At 46.3% G+C, this 20,684-nt stretch overlaps 2 protein-coding genes across 4 annotated transcripts in view; both read left to right on the top strand.

Annotated features, from left to right (window-relative positions):
- Positions 1-7,653, top strand: part of LOC125123105 (acrosin-like) — a 32,588-nt gene extending 24,935 nt beyond the window's left edge. The window contains exons 3-6 of one of the 2 annotated variants that reach the window (XR_007133982.1): positions 2,209-2,397; positions 4,376-4,534; positions 6,074-6,789; positions 7,460-7,653. The gene's annotated coding sequence lies outside the window, so the exon portion shown is untranslated. The other variant, XR_007133979.1, reaches the window with a different exon arrangement.
- Positions 7,654-10,624: 2,971 nt separating this feature from the next.
- Positions 10,625-20,225, top strand: PRSS50 (serine protease 50). 2 transcript variants are annotated; one of them, XM_047772312.1, is made up of 6 exons: positions 10,625-10,822; positions 12,780-12,806; positions 17,878-18,025; positions 18,540-18,814; positions 19,248-19,411; positions 19,728-20,225. In XM_047772312.1, exons 1-6 carry the CDS (start codon positions 10,711-10,713, stop codon positions 19,941-19,943), a joined length of 942 nt encoding a protein of 313 aa, XP_047628268.1. In that variant the 5' UTR covers positions 10,625-10,710; the 3' UTR covers positions 19,944-20,225. The 2 variants fall into 2 exon arrangements, with proteins under 2 accessions (XP_047628268.1, XP_047628258.1); XM_047772302.1 differs by lacking the exons at positions 10,625-10,822; positions 12,780-12,806 and having other exon boundaries at positions 16,729-18,025.
- The last annotated feature ends 459 nt before the right edge of the window (positions 20,226-20,684 follow it).

Raw genomic sequence — 20,684 nt, 5'->3', positions numbered from 1 at the left:
TCAGGCCATAAGCAGAGGTGATAGTAGGGCTCACTCACTCAGTCCGCAGTTGTCTGTCCTTTGGTGTCCACTTGAAAAGTGTCATTTTGTATTTTTGTCATTTTAGGTTGTTTTGGGTGGGAAGGGCAATGGTATTACCCTGCCTTGGACATAGGAGAAGTCAGTATATGCATTTAATACTATCCTTTAATAATTTAAAACAATGTCTGTCATATGTTTAAGTGCTTTCCTTTTTTCATTCTGTAATTTTCTTTTTCTCTTGTAGTATTTTATTCAGTCCTCCTGGAATGTTGTCTCATTAAGTTTTTCAAAGAACAAAATTCATGTTGTGTCAGTCTTCTCTGTAATTTTTCACTATCTTATTGATTCCTGCTTCTGTTCCACCTTCTACAAGACTCTTTGAGTTTACTGCATTGATCTTTTCCACATTTTGAGTTGGACTTTTAGCTAATTTATTATCAGTTTTCTCTGATTTTGGTTATTGTTAAAGCTTTTAATTACTTTCTGAAACTATCGTAGCTGTATCACATATGATTTCACAGGTAGTGCTTTAATTAGCATTGATCTCTAAAATGTCGTATTTCCCTCATGAATTCCTTTTGAAAGGGGGACCATTCACTAGGGTGTTCACTTTGTTTCAGAAATATGAGAATTTTTGAGAAGTTGATAATATTACTGATGTGTAGTTCAAGAACAGAGTATCACATTGATTCCCTGAGATTATTGATCTTCTTCTGTGGTCTTGATTCTGAACATTCTCTGTGTGTTCAGTTAGGATGAGTGTTCTCCGTTGTTACTTGTAAAATTCATCATTGCACTAGTTGGTCAAAATGATGAGTTATGAGAGTCAAATATTCTATATTTTTGCTTAATTTTGCCTATACCAGTTATGAGCTTCCTGTGAGGGCTGAATCAGAAGCCCCACTTACCCATAAAATTGTTCCCCCCTCCTTTAGCCATTAAAAGCTGTCATTGCATCTTCTCCTTCATGCCTGTTCTTGTTGTATGTAACTCCCTCTGCACCTTATACAATCTTTGTTTTAAATCCTATGATCTGGTAACCAGTATGCTATCTCAGTGTTCCTTTGCACAGATTTGCTTGCCATTTCATTTTCTATCTTTTTATTTCCCAAATATCTCTATCTCTGTGTAAAATTTTCAAAGTGTCTATTTCTGTACCTTACCTTTTCCTCCTATTTGAAGTCCTTGTTTTGTGTGCTATGCTCACTCCATTCACACTTTTACTCTATATTCGTACTCAAAACTGCTGTTTTGTTTTGTGTATATATATATTTTTTAATCTTTTGTCTTTTATATTTTTAGGGCGGTACCCGTGGCATAGGAAGATTCCCAGGCTAGGGGTCTAGTCGGAGCTACAGCTGTCAGCCACAGCCACAGCAACGCCAGATCCGAGCCGTGTCTGCGACCTACCCCATAGCTCAGGGCAACACGGGATCCTTAACCCACTGAGTGAGGCCAGGGATTGAACCTGCAAACTCATGGTTCCTAGTCGGATTCGTTTCTGCTGCACCAAGATGAGAACTCCTTGTTTTGTATTTTCTATTTACAATACTTCCGTTTTTATCTTCCAAAGGGCAATTGCATTTCCTTTTTTTTTTTAAGGGCTTCAGTTATTACATTACATTGAGGTATCTAATCCAGAATATCTGTACTTTAAGGTGGAAAAATTAATTACGTGTTTAAGAGCCTTAAGAGCACGACCCAGAATCAGTTTTTCTTGAATAAACAGGAGCTGAAGATCTGGGAGGTGCAGCTTTGGGATTCTGCCTTGGCTCCGTGTTTCTGCCAACAGGAGGGTAGACAAAGAGCTGCCACGAGGGGGCGCCTCGGAGTGCGGAGGCAGCCAGAAGTGCCCATGGCGTCCTGGGAAGTTCCTAGCAGCAGAGGAGGTTTCCTAAGCCTCCTGGTCTCGCTCCCGGTCCTTTGGCTTCTGGTCCTTCGGTCCCGGCTCAGTGAGAACAGGGCGGGCAGGGATGGACTAGGCTGGGCTGGGCTGCTTGATTCAGGGCTGAGAGTAGGGGTGCTCAGTGGGGGCGGGGGTGGGGAAGCAGGACAGGGAGGTGGGGTTAAGAGCTGGGGTTGGGGGATTGGGGCTGGGAGTGGGGAGAGGGCTCTGGGAAGAAGCCAGCGATGAGGGCCTTGTGCTCCGGTCTTGTCCTTTTCTCACTATTCTCTTATATTCCCCAGGTGAGGGTGTCAGACCCAAGGAGGATTCTTCACTGAGCCCAACAACCCCAGAGGCCCCTTCCGGTCCAGGACACATGAAATCCCTGAAGATTACAGTAGTGCCTGTTGCTCCAGGGCTGCCCACATCAGCAAGGAAAGTGGGTTTGGAATCCAGCCAGACCCCTGTATTTGGAGGGTTGCCGCCTCAAGGTACTGCTTCTGTTACAAGGCTGCACAGGGCCTCCTGTGAGGCCAATAGGAAACACTGCCCAGGAGGGGGTTATAGGGTCAGACAATTCTGGTACTTTTGAGTGGAAACCTGGCTTTGCCCAGAGGGTGAAGGTGGGAGATGGAGGAGATGGTGGTGGAGGAGGAGGAAGTAGAGGAGATGAAGGAGGTGGAGGAGGTGGTTGGGATGGAGGAATTGGAGGAGGTGGTGGAGGTGGTAGAGGTGGAGGAGTTGGAGGAGGTAGAAAACATGGTGGAGGTAGGGGAAGTGGAGGAGGTGGTGGATTTGGAAGAGGTGGTAGAGGTGGAGGTGATGGAAAGGGTGTTAGAGGTGGAGAAGGTGATGGTGGTGGAGGTGGAGGAGGAGGAGGTGGTGGCGGTGGAAGTGAAGCAGAAGCTTCACCTCCAGTCACCTTTTTACTGATCCAAGGAGCATGTGGCCATCGGATTCTGGGGATAGTTAATGGAGTGCCAGCCCCAGAGAGAAAGTGGCCCTGGCAGGTGACCCTGCAGTTAGGAAATAAACACAAGTGTGGAGGTTCCATCATTGCCCCAAGGTGGGTCCTGACTGCAGCTCACTGTGTAATTGGGTGAGTATTTGGGGCAGTGGTCTTGGGCTGCTGGTCGGGCTGAATAACATGGAAACAGTCCTGTCCCCTACTTGAACTTTCTCTTCCTCACCTTCAAAGGAGGGCACAGCCTCTAGTTTGTATTCAGTATCAGTGAAACATGGTCATGCAGTTCTACCAAGAACCCAGGTGCTGCTGCGATGGTCCTAGGTCCTGCCTTGGAGACTGACTAGTTAGAGGGCTTAGGGGTCTGTGGAGGGGATTCGGTGTACAGGGAGAAAAGGGCTGATAGCTGGTGAAGGAGATGGGACCAGGCTGGGAGGAACCTGGAAGGAGTGGAGGGGAGTTTAGACCCTCCAGCATCTCTGTGAGGGACGTGTCCTCTTCCCACAGCTTTAGGGCTCTGGAAGTGAAGCTGGGAACGACATACTTATATTCAGAATGTGAAAGTGCAGTGGTCGTTCCAGTGGAAGACATCATTTCTCATGAGAATTATCATGGGAATGCTTTCAGTAATGACATTGCCCTTCTTCATCTGGCCTTCTCAGTGAATTATTCTTCATACATCCAGCCAGTGTGTCTCCCTGAAAAGGGTGTTGGAATGCAACCTGGGACACAGTGCTGGGCAACTGGATGGGGCCGCATGATAGAATTTGGTGAGCCTGGCTGGCAGGGTCTGTCGGGGGCAGCCTGGGGCCCTGGGGTTGGCCTGCAGGCTGAAGGGAGGGACAGAGAAGCTGATTACCCAATAGGTGGGCAGGGAAGAGGTGGAGGAGATGCTGCTTGGGAGTGACTGAAGTGCATCAGGAACTTCTGTTGTTATGTTAGGACCTTGAGGCTTGGGTTCAGGTATGGTGGGTTCTCTCCAGGGTGGATTTCAGCTCCAGGGTGGTAAGCTGTCTGCCAATCAGAGCTGAAATGACCTGGAATTCCTCTGGAATTACCTGCCAGGTGGGTAGGGCACTTTTACCTGGGATGTGGATCTAGCCAGAGCAGCCCTGTAAGGCCTCCTCTGTGGGAGGAGGCTGGTTCAGTACCTTTGGGCACAACCTATCCTGGAGTCTGAACCTGCCCTGTGCAGGCACCTGTGACTGTTTGTCTTGATACTCTAGAGTGACAGACACTTGCTTTTGTATCAGGCCTTGCCTCTTTCTGTTCTGTTCTGTTCTCTTTCTCCTTCTGTCTTGTCTTTGCTTCTTACTTCCTCTGCTCCCTGTGTCAACCTTTGGCCTCAGGTCCTTCTGTGTCAAATGGGACACTACCCACTGTCCTTCCTTCCTCTAAAGGGGAACAGGGTGTGAATGTGCCAATGGAGACCCAGAGTGGGATTTGTGGGACCCTGGTCATTTCCATTTTTCAGATTCTCTTACCCCTGAATTGTCTCTTTGTAGATCCATTTTCAAGGCCACCTTACCTTCAGGAGCTTGAGCAAATCATTCTTCCCCTCAAGAAATGTGATGATATGGCCCAGAAAGCAGCAAATATATCACAGAATCTAGTACAAAAAGGCATGGTCTGTGGCTATAATAAAAAAAGGGAGGTCCCTGCAGGTGAGTTCATGGGTCCTTGTCTGCCTCTGCATGGAGGTTCCTCTCAAAGTTTCCTCATTCCCGAGTGGCAGGGCTGGAGTTATTTGCTATCTTCCCTTTCAGCCTTTAGTTAAGGAGATGCAAGGGAGAACCCCTCATAACAGCCCTGAGCTGGCCTGGCCTGTTCCTTCGGAAGGGAGCAGCCCTCACATACTATGGTGCTGCCAGGGTGGGGTGAACTTGGGAGTGATAATGATAATCATGTAAGTTGCTGTCATTGAGTTCCTGCCCTGGTGCACTTACAGTGCCAGTGTGAGCGTCACCCACATTAGCTCCGTTACCCAGGTCATAAGCCTGCAGCATAGACATCATACATGTTATTATACAGTTGTGGTTCCTCCAAAGGCATATGTGTAAGGTCCCCCTGGGGTTGCCTGTAGGACTCCCGGGCCCCCAGTCTCCCCTTAGCACCAAGCAGCCTTCCAGAGCAGGGGGCGTTTGAGCTGAGTCTTAGCGGATGAGTGTTTGGAATCTTGGAAAGGGGAGAGCAGCATTGTTGGGAGAGGGAAGAGCAAGTACAGGGGCTCAGAGGTCTGAGGGGACATGTCATGTTTAGGGAATGTGTTACAGGTCTGGAGCAAGGAGGTGGCAATTATGGCCAGAGAAAGGGGGTGGAGTCAGAATATGTGTGGCCTGGAATGCTTGCCAAGTTTCTAGATCCTGGCCATGGGAGACTGGAGGCCAGGAGTTTTTTTTTTGACTGTGTAGGCAATAGTGTTGAGCCCCAGGCAGGACCTGGGCTGGTGGGCAGGTGAAGGGTTGTGTTTGAGGTTGAGTCATCTGTTCTTGGTGACTGACTGCATGTGGGGGCTGAGGGAGAGCTGGAGGAGGACTCTGAGTTTCTGACTGAGCTGGGTGGTGACGGGCCACCAGAGCAGTTTTGGGAAAGGATGTGGGGTGTGTGTGGGGAGGGGGGCAGGGTGTAGCATGTCTGGGTGTGTTTGGAGAGAGGCGGAACTGGTGAGAGGATGTTGATGGATATGTGGTTCACAGGCAGGGAGAGATTTCAGGGTAGAGGTGAGGATTTCGGAGCCCCCATGCAGGAATGATATTCAAAGTATCTCATAGTTGTGGAGGCCCAGGACTGACCAGCTGGAGATTTTGGCCTTAGAGGTGGAGAAAGGTTCTGGAAGTGGTTTACAGTAGAGGGGGTACCCCTTTTGTTGGTGGGTGTTAGGAGGTTGGGAGAGGATCATGGCGAAGGGTTTGGGGCAGCGGAGGATTAGGGGCACTGAAGGAAATTAGAGTATATAACCAGCAGTACTGATGTCCCGGGGTCCTCTGTTTATAGCTCCTATGTGTCCCTGAGCACCTGGGCAAGACTAGTATTTCTCAGATGTTGAAGTTTTCAGCTGTCAAAATTTCATTCACAGAAACCTGGGCCTGGTGGGTACCTGAGGAAGGACCTAGGTGCCTAGGTTACTAGTGCCTTGCTTGCAGTCGGCCCATTCTGGTGTTGACCTCTTCTTTCCTTCTGTTTCTTTCTTTCTTTTTCTGCAGGGAGATTCTGGGGGTCCCCTGGTCTGTGAATTTCATGACTCATGGGTCCAAGTGGGGATTGTGAGCTGGGGTGTTCGCTGTGGTTTGAAAGAAGTGCCTGCAGTTTATACAGATGTTAGTTTCTACAAGGATTGGATCATTGCAAGAATGAGTCAGGCTTCTCCTCTGGACTCAGTAGGCTTCTTTATCCTACTGCTGTGTCTGGTGCTGCCCCTGGGTATCCTGGGGACCCCTGGATATCCCGGCCTAGGCCCATCCTGTTTCTGAGTCTCACACTAGCCTGGCCTCTGACTTTCACTCCTACTCGATTCCATTTCCTCATTTCCTTTCGGGATCACTGACCCTGTGGAGATCCTCGTGACACAGAGTGGCAGCAAGAAAGAAACCCTGGAAGCTTCCCAGCCTGGTGATGCAGGAACCTGCCTCATCTACGCCTACACCTCGGCTGTGCTCTGCCTGCTGGGAAGGGGGTGGGGGTGAAACCCTCCCAGCTGGATGGCCATCAGCTTGACAGGTGCACATGATGCTTCATCTGCATCTTGGAGAACGTCTAGCGAAGAAGAGACGTCATCAATGGTGAAAGAGACTTCAACCTGACACTTTATCAACCTGGTCAGCTTGGTGGTGTTGGGAGTTGAGAAGGCATCAGCATGTCCACATCTGGCTTGTTGTCTGGGCTGGGAGAAGGTCCTCTGCTCCGCAGTGCAGGTCCATCTGTGAGTGCCCAGCCTCTGCCACACAAGCCCTCCTGGGCCATTCAGTCTTGGAACCCCCTTCCCAGTGCTCCAGTGGCCACATCCAGGATCACCCCAAGTTGTGTTGAGGCATTAAGGAGTGTGGAGATTTCAGATGTCCACTGAATAAATGCTTGGAGTTTATTCTTTTGTGTTCTAATGCTCTGCTCTCCTGGCAATTGTGGGGTTGCATATAACATACTCTGTAGTGGTTTTCATTTGGCTATGAAACTGTTCATGGTTCTTATTAAGCCCTAGAGGGAGAAGTGAGTCCACATGGGCTCTTTTGTGGGTCTAAAGATGGTTTTAGCCGGTTGGATCCTGGTTCTTGTACTTCTGTTATAGTCAGCATGTCTGCAGGGAGTTTTTTAGCCTTATTTCATAGCCTCTATAGCTCAGAGTAGAGGATCAAGATAGACTGGAACTAAGAGTAAGTAAGGTTGGGGCATGAGCAATATTTTTCCACCTCTACTCCTTCTGCTTGCTGCTCACCTCCACTTTGTTACCAAAGATCTTCCTACAGGAAGAGTTATAAGAGAGATTCACTATATTAGGCACTGGTTCTTTACTCTCATTCCAGGACAGTATCTCAAGTCTCTGTGTCTTGCTGTTGATTAATTCCCTCTCAATATCCTGTTGCCTGCCCTTCCAGAGACCAGTGTTTCTGTTTCCATGTATCCCTGCGGTCTGATGTGTTGCCCAAAGAAGGCTGGGGTTGAGAGACTGGGAACTTACACCAAATACAGTCTATGAGTAAGTATCGAACCAAGGGCTTTTGAAAATCATATCAGCATGGTATGGGCACAATATCAGACATATGGATCAATAAAACAGTATAGAGAGCTCAGAAATAACCCCACACACCTATGGTCAATTAATCTTCCACAGAGGAGGCAAGAATATACAATGGGGAGAAAATATGCTGTTCAGCAAGTGGTGTTGGGAAAGTTGATGGGGGCATGTAAATCAGTGAAGTTAGAATATTCCCTCATATCACAAAAATATGGTTTAAAGACTTAAATATAAGACATGACACCATAGGAGTTTCCTGGAGGTGCAGTGGGTTAAAGATCTGGCACTGTCACTGCTGTGACTTGGGTTGCTGTTGTGGTGCAAGTTTGATCCTTGGCCCAGGAACTTCTGCATGCTGTGTGTGTAGCAAAAAAAAAAAAAAAAAAAAAAAGACATGACAGCATAAAACTCCTAGAAGACAACACAGGCAAAACATTCTCCGACATAAACTGAGATAGAGTTTTCTTTCAAGGCAATAGAAATAAATCAAAAATAAATCAAGGGACCTAAGCAGACTTTGTGCCACAAAGGAAACCATAAACAAAACAAAAAGACAACCTATAGACTGGGAGAAAATATTTGCAAGTGATGTGACTGACAAGGGCTTAATTTCCAAAATATACAAACAGCTCATACAACTCAGTAACAAAACAACAAACTCATTTGAAAAATGGGCAGAAGACCTAAATAAACTTTTCTCCAAAGAAGATATACAGATGGCCAACAGGCATGTAAAAAGATGTTTGCCATCACTAATAGAGAAAGTCAAATCAAAAGTACAAAGAAGTAACACCTCATACTGGTCAGAATAGTCACCATTAAGAAATCTACAAATAACAAGTGCTAGGGAGGGTGTAGAGAAAAGGGAACCCTCTTACATTGTTGGGAATGTAAATTAGTTCAGCTACTATGGAAAACAATATAGAGGTTCCTCAAAAAACTAAAAATAGAGTTGTCATATGATCCAGCAATCTTACTCCTGGGCACATATCCAGACAAAACTCTAGTTTAAAAAGATAAATGACCTCTATGTTCATAGCAGCACTATTCGCAATAGCCAAGACAAAGAAGTAACCTAAATGTCTATCGACAGATAAATGGATAAAGAAGATGTGGTACATATACACAGTGGAATGCTACTCAGCCATTAGAAAGAATGGAATAATGCAATTTGTAGCAACATGGATGGACCTAGAGATTATCATACTAAGTGAAGTCAGTCAGAAAGAGAAAGACAAATACCATATATTACTTACATGTGGAATCTAAAATACAACACAAATGAACTTATCTGCAAAACAGAAAGAGACTCAGGCATAGAGAACAGACTTGTGGTTGCCAAGGGAGAGAGGGGTGGTGTGGGAATGGATTGGGTGTTTGGAATTAGCAGAAGCAAACTTTTACATATAGGATGGATAAATCACAAGGTCCTACTGTAGAACACAGGGAACTATATTTAATATCCTGTGATAAACCATAATGGAAAAGAATGTGAAAAAGAATATAGACACATATGTCTAAGTCAATCACTTTGCTGTATGGCAGAAATTAATACAACACTGTAAATCAAATTAATGTAAATCAACTATACTTCAATAAAATAAAGTTTAAAAGGAAGCCACTGAATATTCATAGGTTAACAAAATATACCTTCTGTTCCTATAACATGCCAATCAGGTGTTCTTGGTCAACAGGTGGCTTTTCTCCAGCTTATGGCTCTGCTCAGCCCTGTGGTTCATGCTTGACCTACCTCAGGATTCCCTGGAGGGCTTGTTAAAATATAGATCACTGATTCTATTTCCAGGGCCCTTTTTTTCTTCTTTTTTTCTTTTTGCTTTTGCTTTTGCTTTTTAGGGCTGCACTTGTGGCATATGGAAGTTCCCAGGCTAGGGGTGGAATCTGAGCTATAGCTGCTGGCCTATGCCACTGCCACAGCAACGCCCCATCCAAGCCACGTCTGTGACCTACACTACAGCTCATGGCAACTCTGGATCCTTAACCGTTGAGCGAGCCAGGGATCGAACCTGCATCCTCATAGTTACTAGTTGGGTTCGTTACCAATGAGCCACAACAGGAATTCCTCCAGAGTTTTTAATACTGTAAGGTCTGGGGTGGGTCCTGAGAATGTGTAGCTCTAATAAGTTCCCAGATGATACTGCTGCTGCTCTGGGGATCGTGCTTTGAGAACAACTGCTCTGCATTAACACAAGTAGAGAAAGAAACCTCCTCTTCACTGCCTTGGCATGGAAGTGGCACATGTCACCTCTTCTCACCTACTTTTGGTGGAACTCATTATGCAGATCCCTTTAGATGCTAAGGTGGGAGAATGTGGTCCCCAGCGATGCATTCCCTACACTAGACAGAAGAAGCAGGAACTTTGGTTGTCATCTCCTAATCTGGGTCACATAGAGCAGATCCAAAGATAGCATTCTTCTACAAAAACACCCTGTTTTTCACCCTCTGAAAGCCCAAGGCCTGGCATCCCATACCATCTCTTTCAGTTTCCACCATCCCACTGGTAATCTGTGGAAGAGGATAAATGCATTTCCTTTCTCAGGACTCCACCAAGGCTTCTTGTTCAAGTCTTATTAGGTCCAGCTCAAATGTCACTTTCGTAAAGACATCTTCTCTGATCCCCTAGCTTTACTGTTCTGTTCTTGTGCTTTCTACATCTTTTCAGATTCTCGAATCAATATAAACTGTGAAACTCTCCGATGTATGAAGCCCAGGGAAACAAGGTTGTGGTCAGAGGCTGGACCACAAGGTGCCAACATCAGTCCAGGGATTTGGCTGCGCCTTTGCCGGCGAGGCTTTGGGGCACAGTCACCAACTAAAGGCACCCGAGGAGTGCTTTTATGGGACTGGCAACACAGAGTTAGGGTCAGATCCAGAGTTCCGCAGTCATGTTCAAGGAACCCAAAAGAAGTGGGAATACGTGCAGCTGAGCGGTCTCGCCTCTAGGGGCGCCATCACGGGTCCTGACGTTATCACGTGCTGGAGTTGCCATCACGTGTCCGAGCTCCGTCGTGCGGGAGGTGTCCGTGAGGCGTCAGGACGCTGTCTCGGCGTCTGGGGCTCGTGCGAGCGCTCCCTGCCACCCTCCGGGGCCTCATGGCCGCTTCGCTGTCCTGCTTCAGCGCTGGGTCTGCAGCCTCGAGGCCCTCAGGCCTGAGCCGCTGCGTCCTGCTGCTGCTAGTCCCGCAACTGCTGCTGCTGAACGCGGGTGAGGCGGCGCCTGATCCCGGCCGTTTCTGGTCCTACTTTTCCGACTGCCCCTCCTTTTCTCCTCATTCGAGGTCAGGGCCCTCGGCACCCACCGCAGCCCTATAGCCTCTAATTGCCCTTCCTGGCCTCTCCCAGGGCTGTTTCATGGATCCGAACTCCTGCCCCCTCTGCCCCGCAGCCTCCTGGGCCCCTGAGCTGCGGGGAGAGCGGGGGTGGGGGGAGGACGTCGAGGCCGAGACCCACACCACCCTCTTGAGAGTGAGAGGCATTTTCAGGTCTCTCACACTCCCTTCCTTATCCCCCTCCGTCCCCCACAGCTAGAGACAGGCGGTCTGGGCCAAATTCATGGTCTCTGAACACCGCAAGGAATATTCCCCAATTCACCTTGTTCCCAGACCCTCTGTTCCTAACCCATTGTACCGCACTAGCAGCTGCTTCCTTCCCTCAGGGAACACAGGCCCTCAGGTAGTGTCCCTTGACTCCCTCCAGCCTCTCCAAACCTCTCCCTCAGCATCACCCTCTCTTTCAGAATCAGAGATAGGCCTCCTGTTCAAGGTCAGCCTGCTCACCCCAGCTCTGGACTCAGGAACCTCTCTGTGCTCTGCTCCTTCCAGCCTCCTTCGTCTTAGATCTTCATCCTCTGCCTTTCTGTTGGCTGTGTTTCTTGATCCTCTCTCTGTTCCCCTCACTGCCAGATTTCTCAAAATGAGTTTTCACTTCATGTTTCCTTCTAGTGCTTCTCTCTTAAACCTTAGTCTGGCGTCTCTTGTCATTGTCCCTGACCTTTCTACTTCTTCCTCCTTTTTCACTTTTTTTCTAGTCCCCTGGCTTATCTCAGGCCGTGCCTCCAGATTCTCTTCTATCTCAGGGTGACTCCCTTGCTCTTCTGTGTCCCTCCCAGGGCGCCTATGCTCTATTCATCCCTGACATTGGTCGGTGTTCTCTAGGGTGCTGTCTGGGTTCCCTGTTCACTGCTCCCTGGGTGAACTCGCTTGCCCTGGGCATTGAACTGCTATTTATGTGATGCTGCCTCACAAAACAATGTTCTTGGATGTGCAGCCAGCCACTGGGTATCTGTACCTGAATGACCTAGAACCGTCTCAACTCCTTGAGTTCTAAAGTTAGCCCTCTTCTTCCTATAAACTGGATGCTCTTACTCTGTCCTCTTACTCAGTGGATAGTAGTCATTCTGTTCTAAAATCAGAAACTGGGGGAGTCAGCCATCTCCTTGTGTCCCACATCCAGCTTACCATGTCTTTTCTCACTGCTACTTCTTCATTCAGATCTCATTTCTTGCCTGGGTTCTGCAGAACCTCTGGTGGGATCTTACTGCCTGTCACCTTCCTATCTCTTCTCCGTACTGCCTTCACAGTACAAGCCTGACTGTGTCACACCTCCATTGGCCTCCCTCCTCCCAGAGGGGTGTTACCTAGGTTTCTTGGCCTGGCTTTTAAGGCTGCTTATGATTGACCCTTGACTTTCTTTCCCTGGTATCATTTCTTGCCATTACAGGCCTTGGCCTTTATTTTCTGGCATCTCCAGCTTACACCACGGTGTTTTTTTTTTCATAAAGAATGTCATTGTCGCTTTTCTGTTTTACCTTCTCATCTTTAAGATCTGCACAATAACTCCTCTCACAGAAGCCTCTCTGTCTACCACCTCTTCTGGGCTCACCTGACACCTGTGGCCTTGTTCTGACATTGATCTCACATGGGTGATTGTGAATTTACTTGTGTCTCCCCTGCAGAAAACCCGATCCTCAAGGGCAAATACAGGATGTATCTTCTGATACACCTCTGTGCCCCCTGCCCTGGCCTTGGGCTCCAGGCTGGAAACAGAGTGGGAAATTAGGAAGTATTTGGTAAATGAATGAATTAATTAGTGAAAAATATACCTCTTCGCCATCATCCTGTTACAAACTCTTACTTCATCTCTGTCCCTCTTTTCTCCTCCAGGTTACAACGGAGACAACATCAAACCAGGTGGGTAGGGTGAGCCCCTACCTCAGGAAAACCTTGGCTCCTGGGAGGGTTTGTTATGAAGAGGGTCAAAGAGATAGTGTCTCTGGGTCTATAGGAAGTAGAAATTTAGTTTAAATGGCCTGCCTTCTAAAGAACACCCTATGCCTGCTAGGACCTACGGATTCAACAATGCACAATGAAAGAGTATCTGGGCCTCCTGTGGGAATGCAGAGCCTCTTCAGATTCAACCCAGGCAGCATCCCATCAGGGAACACATCCAGGAAGCTGATACAGACCCTTTCCCACGCAGAAACCTTTTGAGCACTAAACCATTCAGTTGCAGGTGGAGCATCCTGGGCTCTGTGGCAATGTGTGCAGAGTGTGGATCTTCTGAGGTCTTCCTGTCTTTCTTCCCTTAGACCTCAGTAGTGAAGGGTTGAGTTGCTTCTGCTTGTTGACATGCTTCCATTGTCATGTCCACCCTCTTTTGTTAGCAATTAAGTTATTCCTGCTTGTGGCCGTACCCCACTCCTATTCCCCCTCTTTACCCTCCTCCCAATCTTTCTTGCAGATTTGGTGTGTACCTTTCTGTTTGTATGTGTTCTTGTAAAAATACATATTGTGGTTTTTGTGCATGTATTTTTAACTTACATAAATAGTATGTGCTCTAGATCTTTTCCTGTTTCTTCCTCTCCCCACTCGGCCCCTTTTTTTTTTTTTAATTTAAAATTTTTTACGGCTGCACCTGAAGCATGTGGAAGTTCCTGGGCCAGGGAATTGAATCTGAGCCACAGCTGTTACCTATGCTGAAGCTGAAGCAACACCAGAAACTTTAACCCACTGCACTGGGCCAGGGATTGAATTTGTGTCTCCATAGCAACCTGGGCCACTGCAGTCAGATTATTTTATGGCTGCACTTGCAGCATAGGGAAGTTCCTAGGCTAGGGATTGAATTGGAGCTGCAGCTGCTGGCCTATGCCACAAGCACAGCAAAGCAGGATCTGAGCTGCATCTGTGACCTACACCACAACTCAAGGCAACACTGGATCCTTTAACCCACTGAGAAAGGCCAGGGATCAAACCTGCGTCTTCATGGTGCCAGTCAGATTCGTTTCCGCTGAGCCACGACGGGAACTCCTCATTCAGCCCCATAAAAAATTTTTTTTTAATTGGAAATAATTTTAAACTTAGACTGCAAAAATAATACAAGGAACACACACCTAATTTTTTCAGAATCAGTTGAGGATAACATACAGCATGGCTTTTTATCTCTAAATACTTTTGGTGTGTGTTTTTAGAAAATATTCTCTTAGGAGTTCCTGCTGTGATGCAGTGGGATAGGTGGCGTCTCTGGAGTGCTAGGATGTAGGTTCAATCCCTGATCTGGCATAGTGGGTTGAGGATCTTGCATTGCTGAAACTGAGGCATGGGTCACAGCTGCAGCTCGGATCTAATCCCTGGCTGAGGAACTCCATATGCTATGGGATGGCCAAAAAAAAAAAAAAAAAAAAAAATTTCTCTTAGATAACCACAGTATACTAATTTCAAAAATTTACGTCGATGACTTATTTTTATCTACTGTCCATATTCCAATGGAGTCAGCCCTCTGCATTCCTACCAGCAGTTTGTGAAGGTGTATATATTGCTACAGACCTTCCAACCCTTGGTAGATAAAGCTTTTACATTTTTAGCCAATTGAATAGGTTAAAAAATTGCTTCTTAGTTTAATTGATATTTTTCTTATTACTAATGAGTTTGAGCATGTCTCAGTGTGCTGTTGGCCTCTTGAGTTTCTTTATCTAATAAATTGACTGTCCTTATCTTTTGTATGTTGTCTGTTCTTTTTTCTTACTGATTTCCTAGCATTCTTATGTGATCCTAATAAAAGTCTTGTATTGATTTTATTTTATTTTTAAAATTTTATTTATTTATTTATTTTTGGCTGTACTCATGGCATGTGGAAGTTCCTGGGCCAGGGACTGAATCCGAGCTGCAGCTCTGATCTGTGCCAAAGCTGTGGCAACACCAGCTCCTTGTAACCCATTTTGAGGGCTAGGGATTGAACCTGCACTGCCACAGAGACAATGCTGGATCTTAACCAGCTGCACCACAGTGGGAACTCCTGGTTTTATTTTTTCTAATTTATATTTTCTGCATTGATTTCATGTATTGCAGATACTGTTTCCAAATCTGTCATCTCTCTGTTAACTTTGTTCCTGGGGTCAAAAATCCTTGATTTTTTTAGTAATCAAGTGAATGTTTAATGCTTTATGGTTGTGGTTTGAGGTTTTGTTTAGAGAATCTTTTCCCATCCCATGTCACATGGTTGGCTGTTAACTTTACAGTTTACCTTTTACCTTTAGATCTTTAAGTACTACAAGAAAGGAATGCAGTTTTGTTTTTCTTATTTCTTTTATGGTGAGCCAGTTTTCCCATACTGTCTACTTAACAGTCCATCCTTTACTCACTGTTTGTGGTGGCTCTTAATTATTTACATTAAGTTCCTGTACTCTGTGGAACAATCTCAAGCTTTCTATTCTTTTTTTTTTTTTTTTTTTGGTCTGTTGTCTGTCCTTGTTAATAACCTGCTTGTTTTTGTTATTTTGGTTCTGCTGTGTGTCTTGATATCTGCTAGGACAAATGTCCCATCTTCTTCTTTTTCAAAGACTGAATTGTTTGTGAACTTTTGTTTTCTGTTTCAGTTTTAGAGTAAGTTGATCAAATTTCTTAAACATTCTAACTGGGAAAGTGACTTTATAGATTAATTTTGGGAAAAAGTACATCTGAAATATTTAGTTATTCAATTTAAAAGTTGTGGGTCGGAGTTCCTGTTGTGGCACAGCGGAAATGAATCCGAGTAGGAACCATGAGGTTTCAGGTTCGTTCTCTGGCCTCGATCAGTGGGTTAAGGATCTGGTGTTGCTGTGAACTGTGGTGTAGCTTGCAGATGTGGCTCGGATCTGATGTGGCTGTGTTTGTGGCGTAAGCTAGTGGCTGCAGCTCTGATTTGACCCCTAGCCTGGGAACCTCCATTTGCTGTGGGTGCAGCCCTAAAAAGCCAAAAAACAAACAAAAAAACCCAACAACAACAACAACAAAAACCTGTGGATCTTTATTTATAAGTCATTTTCAGTGTCTTTTATTAGAGTCATCTTAAAATGTACTACTACAGAAATCTTGCATGGTGTTGGATACGTTAATTCCTCCATACTTTATAATTTTTAGCTATAAAATATATCTTATTTTGCAAAAAAATAAAAATAAAATAAAATAAAAGGAGTTCCCATCGTGGCTCAGTGGTTAACGAATCCGACTAGGAACCATGAGGTTGCGGGTTCAGTCCCTGCCCTTGCTCAGTGGGTTAAGGATCCGGTGTTGCCGTGAGCTGTGGTGTAGGTTGCAGACGCGGCTTGGATCCCGCGTTGCTGTGGCTCTGGCGTAGGCCGGTGGCTACAGCTCCGATTGGACCCCTAGCCTGGGAACCTCCATATGCCGTGGGAGTGGCCCCAAAGAAATAGCAAAAAGACAAAAAAAAAATATATATATATATATCTTATTTTGAAGGTACTTGTGCTATATTCACGTTGGTGTGGTGGAGACATGTGATTGATTTTAAAAGTAAGTTACTGAAGTATTATTTACACCCCCCAAAAGTGTGCAGTTTATGTATCCAGCTCAAGAAATTATCACACAATGAGCGCACCTGTGCAGTCTCCATCCAGGTCAGAAAGTAATGCAATACCAGCACCTGGAAGCTCCCTTATGCCTTCCCCAAAGACCATTATTACTGACTTCTGACAGTGTAATTTTTTGGTCTGTTCCTTAATTTGTGTGATGTTTGCTGTAGGTTTGTGGCATATACATTTTATAATTAAGGATTTTCTTTCTGTTCCTAGTTTGCTAAGTAAGAGAATTTTTTGTTTTTTTACTTATAAATCTGTTTTGAAGTTTTCAAATGCCTTTTTCTGTGTCTACTGAGAAGACTGTTTATGTGGAGAATACACCGAGAGCACTTCCATTGTGGGACCACCCTTGCACCTCTGGTACAGTCTGTATTATAGTGGTGCATTATTTTTTTTAAAATGTTGGCTAATATTTTATGTACAATTTCTGCGTCTGTATTCACACTCATACAGTCTTACAACTTGATTGTTGGAACTGCTTGCAAACTAATAGTGTGTAAGCTGTGAGAAGGGGAGCTTCTGTTGGCTTCATGCTGGGGCTTTTTCTCAAGTGGTCTTTGTAAAGATTCTGACATGGAAGTCTGCAACTTTTCTTTTCCTTTTTTTTATGGTATTAACTAAACCACAAACTTTATTCAGATTTCATCAATTTCTCACTAATGTTCTTTTGTTGTTCCAGGATGCTGCTTTATTTTTGTCATAGCATCTATCACATTCTGAAATTAAATTTTTTGGTCATTTTTATGTGTCTCTTTTCCATCTCCCACCAGAATATAAGCCCTCTAAGGGTAATGATGCATTTATCTCTTGTTTACCCCTGGGTCCTCAGTGTTGAAGAAATGACCTCGTATGTAGAAGGTGCTAAGTGTTGAACAAAGGAATGAATAAATGCTCCTGGCAGGCAGATCTGATATGGTTGGAATTTTTTTTTGTTGTTGTTGTTGTTGTTGTTGTGGTTGGAACTTTTCTTAACTCTGAGTAGACTAGGTACAGAGGCCTTGTGCATCTAAGAGATGCAACAAGCATTATAGCCTTTTAGGAACATGGCCTAGGGACTTATCCCAGCACCAGAAAATGCATTTCCTGTCCTGGGGTTCCTTCTGTGCTTCTCCCTTGTTTTGAGGGTCTGTGCTGCTTGCTCCCTTTGTGTCTTAGTATTTCTCTCCTCCTTCTGTTATGTCTCTCTGTCTCTGTCTTGATGCTCTTGATCTCTGCCACTGTTATTTATGTCCAGCTCAGTGCCTTTGGGCAGGCCACTGCTCTTTTCTCACCCTTAGTTCTCCCTTTGAAATGGAAACAATCCAAGTTTATAGCCTTGTGCAAATTGCTCTGGGGGCATCTTGTTCTCAGTCATTCTTATTCTCACCTATGTGGCCACTGTATCTCCCCTGGCATGCTTGCTCCTGAAGCTTGTGGCAAACCCTGGTGGTCGGAGAATTTGGATGTGACCCGCCATTGGCCCTGGGAGGTGAGCCTCCGCATGGAAAATGAGCACGTGTGTGGAGGGGCTCTCATTGACCTCACCTGGGCTGTGACTGCTGCCCACTGCATCCGAGGGTGAGTGTGGCCCATGGAGACCAGGAGCTGCAGTGGGGCCAGCCTAGCTTCCTCATTTCCTCCATGAAACAATGTGGGGGGGGGCGAGGGGGGGGAAATTGGGGGAAAGAGAAGGGATGTCCAGAACATGGAAGAGGCATGTTCATGATCTCACAGGGACCAGGGACTGAGCTAGGGAAAGAGCCCCAAGTGACAAAAACTGAATCCTAAACAGGGCAACAGGAAAACCCAGCATACACCCTAGCCCTCACGCACATGAGAACATGCATACATGCTAACAGCTGCATGCCTGAACTCACAACACACAGACCAGGCCACTTGGATCAGCTTGTCTGATGAATGATGAGGCAGTCATATCTCTGACCCCAAGAACCCCAAGCTGGGTGAGCAAGATGGAGTGAGCAGGGCAAATGAGGTAGGACTTTTGCTAAGGGGAGTGTCCTTGGTGGAGGTAGGAGCAGAGTGTTTCTTGGGAACTTGACATCTACCAGGTGGGGCTCTGTGTCTTCTGTAGCACCAAAGAGTATTCAGTAGTTCTTGGCACCTCCAAGCTGAAGCCCACAGACTCCATGAAAGCCCTCTTGATTCCTGTGAAGGACATCATTATGCATCCCAAGTACTGGGGCCGGACATTCATCCTCGGTGACATAGCCCTTCTCCAGCTTGAGACTCCTGTCGTCATCAGCAAATATGTGCAGCCCATCTGCCTCCCGGAGCCCAACTACAATCTGAAGGTTGGAACACAGTGCTGGGTGACTGGCTGGGGCCAGGTTAAACAACGCTTTTCAGGTGAGCAGGAATGGGGTGGGTGAGGTGTGGTACCCTAGAGGGTGTACCCCTTTTCTTCGGGCAGAGGGTCTGCTTTAGATGCCTGAAGGAGGAGCAATTGTCAATCAGGTAGTAGAGGGCAAAGATCAGAGGCTGGAGAGGAGCAGCATGGGGATAGGGTCTCAATTTCTAAGTGGTTGCATTGAAGCTTGGATTGTAGCCTGCCTGTTCAGGAACAAAAGCTTCCCAGAGAAGGGGATCCTGAAATAGCCATAGAGGGCGAGGTGCTTGCCAGACATGGTCCACACCACAGGGGGAAGGGCCAAGTGAAGGAGGGCAGGGAGGTGTGAGGGAACGTGGCTGAATTTCAAGGATGGAGGTGACAAGAACCTGGGAAGAGGCAGGGCTGAGTGGGATGGGGAGTCAGTTCTCACCCCACTGGGCTCCTCCATAGCCAACTTCACAATGACTCCAGAGCTGCAGGAGGCTGAGGTGTTTATCATGGACAACAAGAGGTGTGACCGGATTTACCGCAAGAAGTCCCTCATCCCCCGCTTTGTCCCCCTTGTCCTGGAGGACATGATCTGTGCCACCAATTATGGAGAAAATTTGTGCTATGTGAGTTTCTGGGAAGTTTCTCTCCTTCAGCTGGGATGACTCCATGTGGTGGTGGTGGGGCAATTCCCTGGGGAGGGGTTTGCTTGGCTTGTCTCTTTGTCATCATCATCAGGCAATGCTCTACTCCCATCTTCCTTCCTTGTAGCTTTGATTTTGCCTGATATTCTGGGTTGGGGTCCCCAACTCTAGACAGTGATATCCTTAAGGATTGAAAGAAGCTTCCAAGCAGAACTCAGAGGGTGGGCATTCTGGGTTCCCCAATCCCTTGGTTCCCAGTTGGGCCCAGAACCTCCATCACTCCTCTCTCTTTGCTTAGGGGGATTCTGGGGGTCCATTGGCTTGCGAAGTGGAGGGCAGATGGATTCTTGCTGGGGTGTTGTCCTGGGAAAAGGCCTGCACCAAAGTACATAATCCAGGCGTGTATACCCGTGTCACCAAATACAGCAAGTGGATCAAGAAGCAAATAAGTAAAGGGGTTCTCTCAGGCCCCTACACCTCTGCTTGGCTCCTACTACTGTTCCGGCTGCTGTAGCCCCACATGGGCCCCTGATCTCCCCTCTCCCTTCTTCTCCATGCTTTGCCTCTGCTGAATGGGGCCAGATCAAGGCTGGACCAAGGTCATGGGTCTGTATTCAAAAAGAGTCGGGGTGGGGAAAGAGTGGCCCCTGGGAGACTGAGTCCTGCTTTGGCCTCATAGTGGGGAGAGATGTGGTAGATGACAAGGTCTTGAGTGACCAAGAAAAGGGAAATGTGGCCTAGAATGGCTCTGGAATTGGGGACTAGGATAGCAGCGATTAAATTTGTGCAAACATGAGCTGACTCTGTTCTCTTTTCTGGGTGCCCAGGGTGTTGGGGGTTGGTGAGTAGACAGGGTCTCCTGAAATTAATTCTGCCAGGAGGATCCCCACAGTGAACTGATGATTTTTGTTGTATCACTTGTGCTAAGGCATAGGGAAAGGGCCTGGGCCTGAGGTATCAGTTTTCTTACTGTAAAGTAGAACTGCAGTAAGGAAGCAATTGAGACACACCCTGTAGGTGACAGTAGGAAGGACACACATATAGTGCTCCAAAATCAGCTTTCTTTAAAAAAAAAAAAAAGGCATTAAAAAAAAAACTGATTACAGAAGTTCCTCTTACATATTTTTAAAAAAATTAAAAGCAATATCTGAATTTTTGTTGTGACTTAACTCCCAAATTAAAAAATACATGTAAAGATTCCGCCTTGCTCATTCTCCCTCACTGCTGATGCGCCTCCCTTCCCCAGAAGTAATCA

The sequence above is a fragment of the Phacochoerus africanus genome, chromosome 1 (genome assembly GCF_016906955.1).
Source record: "Phacochoerus africanus isolate WHEZ1 chromosome 1, ROS_Pafr_v1, whole genome shotgun sequence".
Classification (NCBI taxonomy): domain Eukaryota; kingdom Metazoa; phylum Chordata; class Mammalia; order Artiodactyla; family Suidae; genus Phacochoerus; species Phacochoerus africanus.
Note: the sequence above shows the minus strand (reverse complement) of the source record. Positions and strands in the feature narration are given on the sequence as shown.

Excerpts from the sequence above, each read along its gene's own strand:
- PRSS50 (XM_047772302.1), top strand. The coding sequence starts at position 17,667 with ATGCTCTTGATCTCTGCCACTGTTATTTATGTCCAGCTCAGTGCCTTT. Across the intron at positions 18,815-19,247 it reads GGTTAAACAACGCTTTTCAG|CCAACTTCACAATGACTCCA; the intron begins GTGAGCAGGAAT and ends GCTCCTCCATAG. Across the intron at positions 19,412-19,727 it reads ATGGAGAAAATTTGTGCTAT|GGGGATTCTGGGGGTCCATT; the intron begins GTGAGTTTCTGG and ends CTCTTTGCTTAG.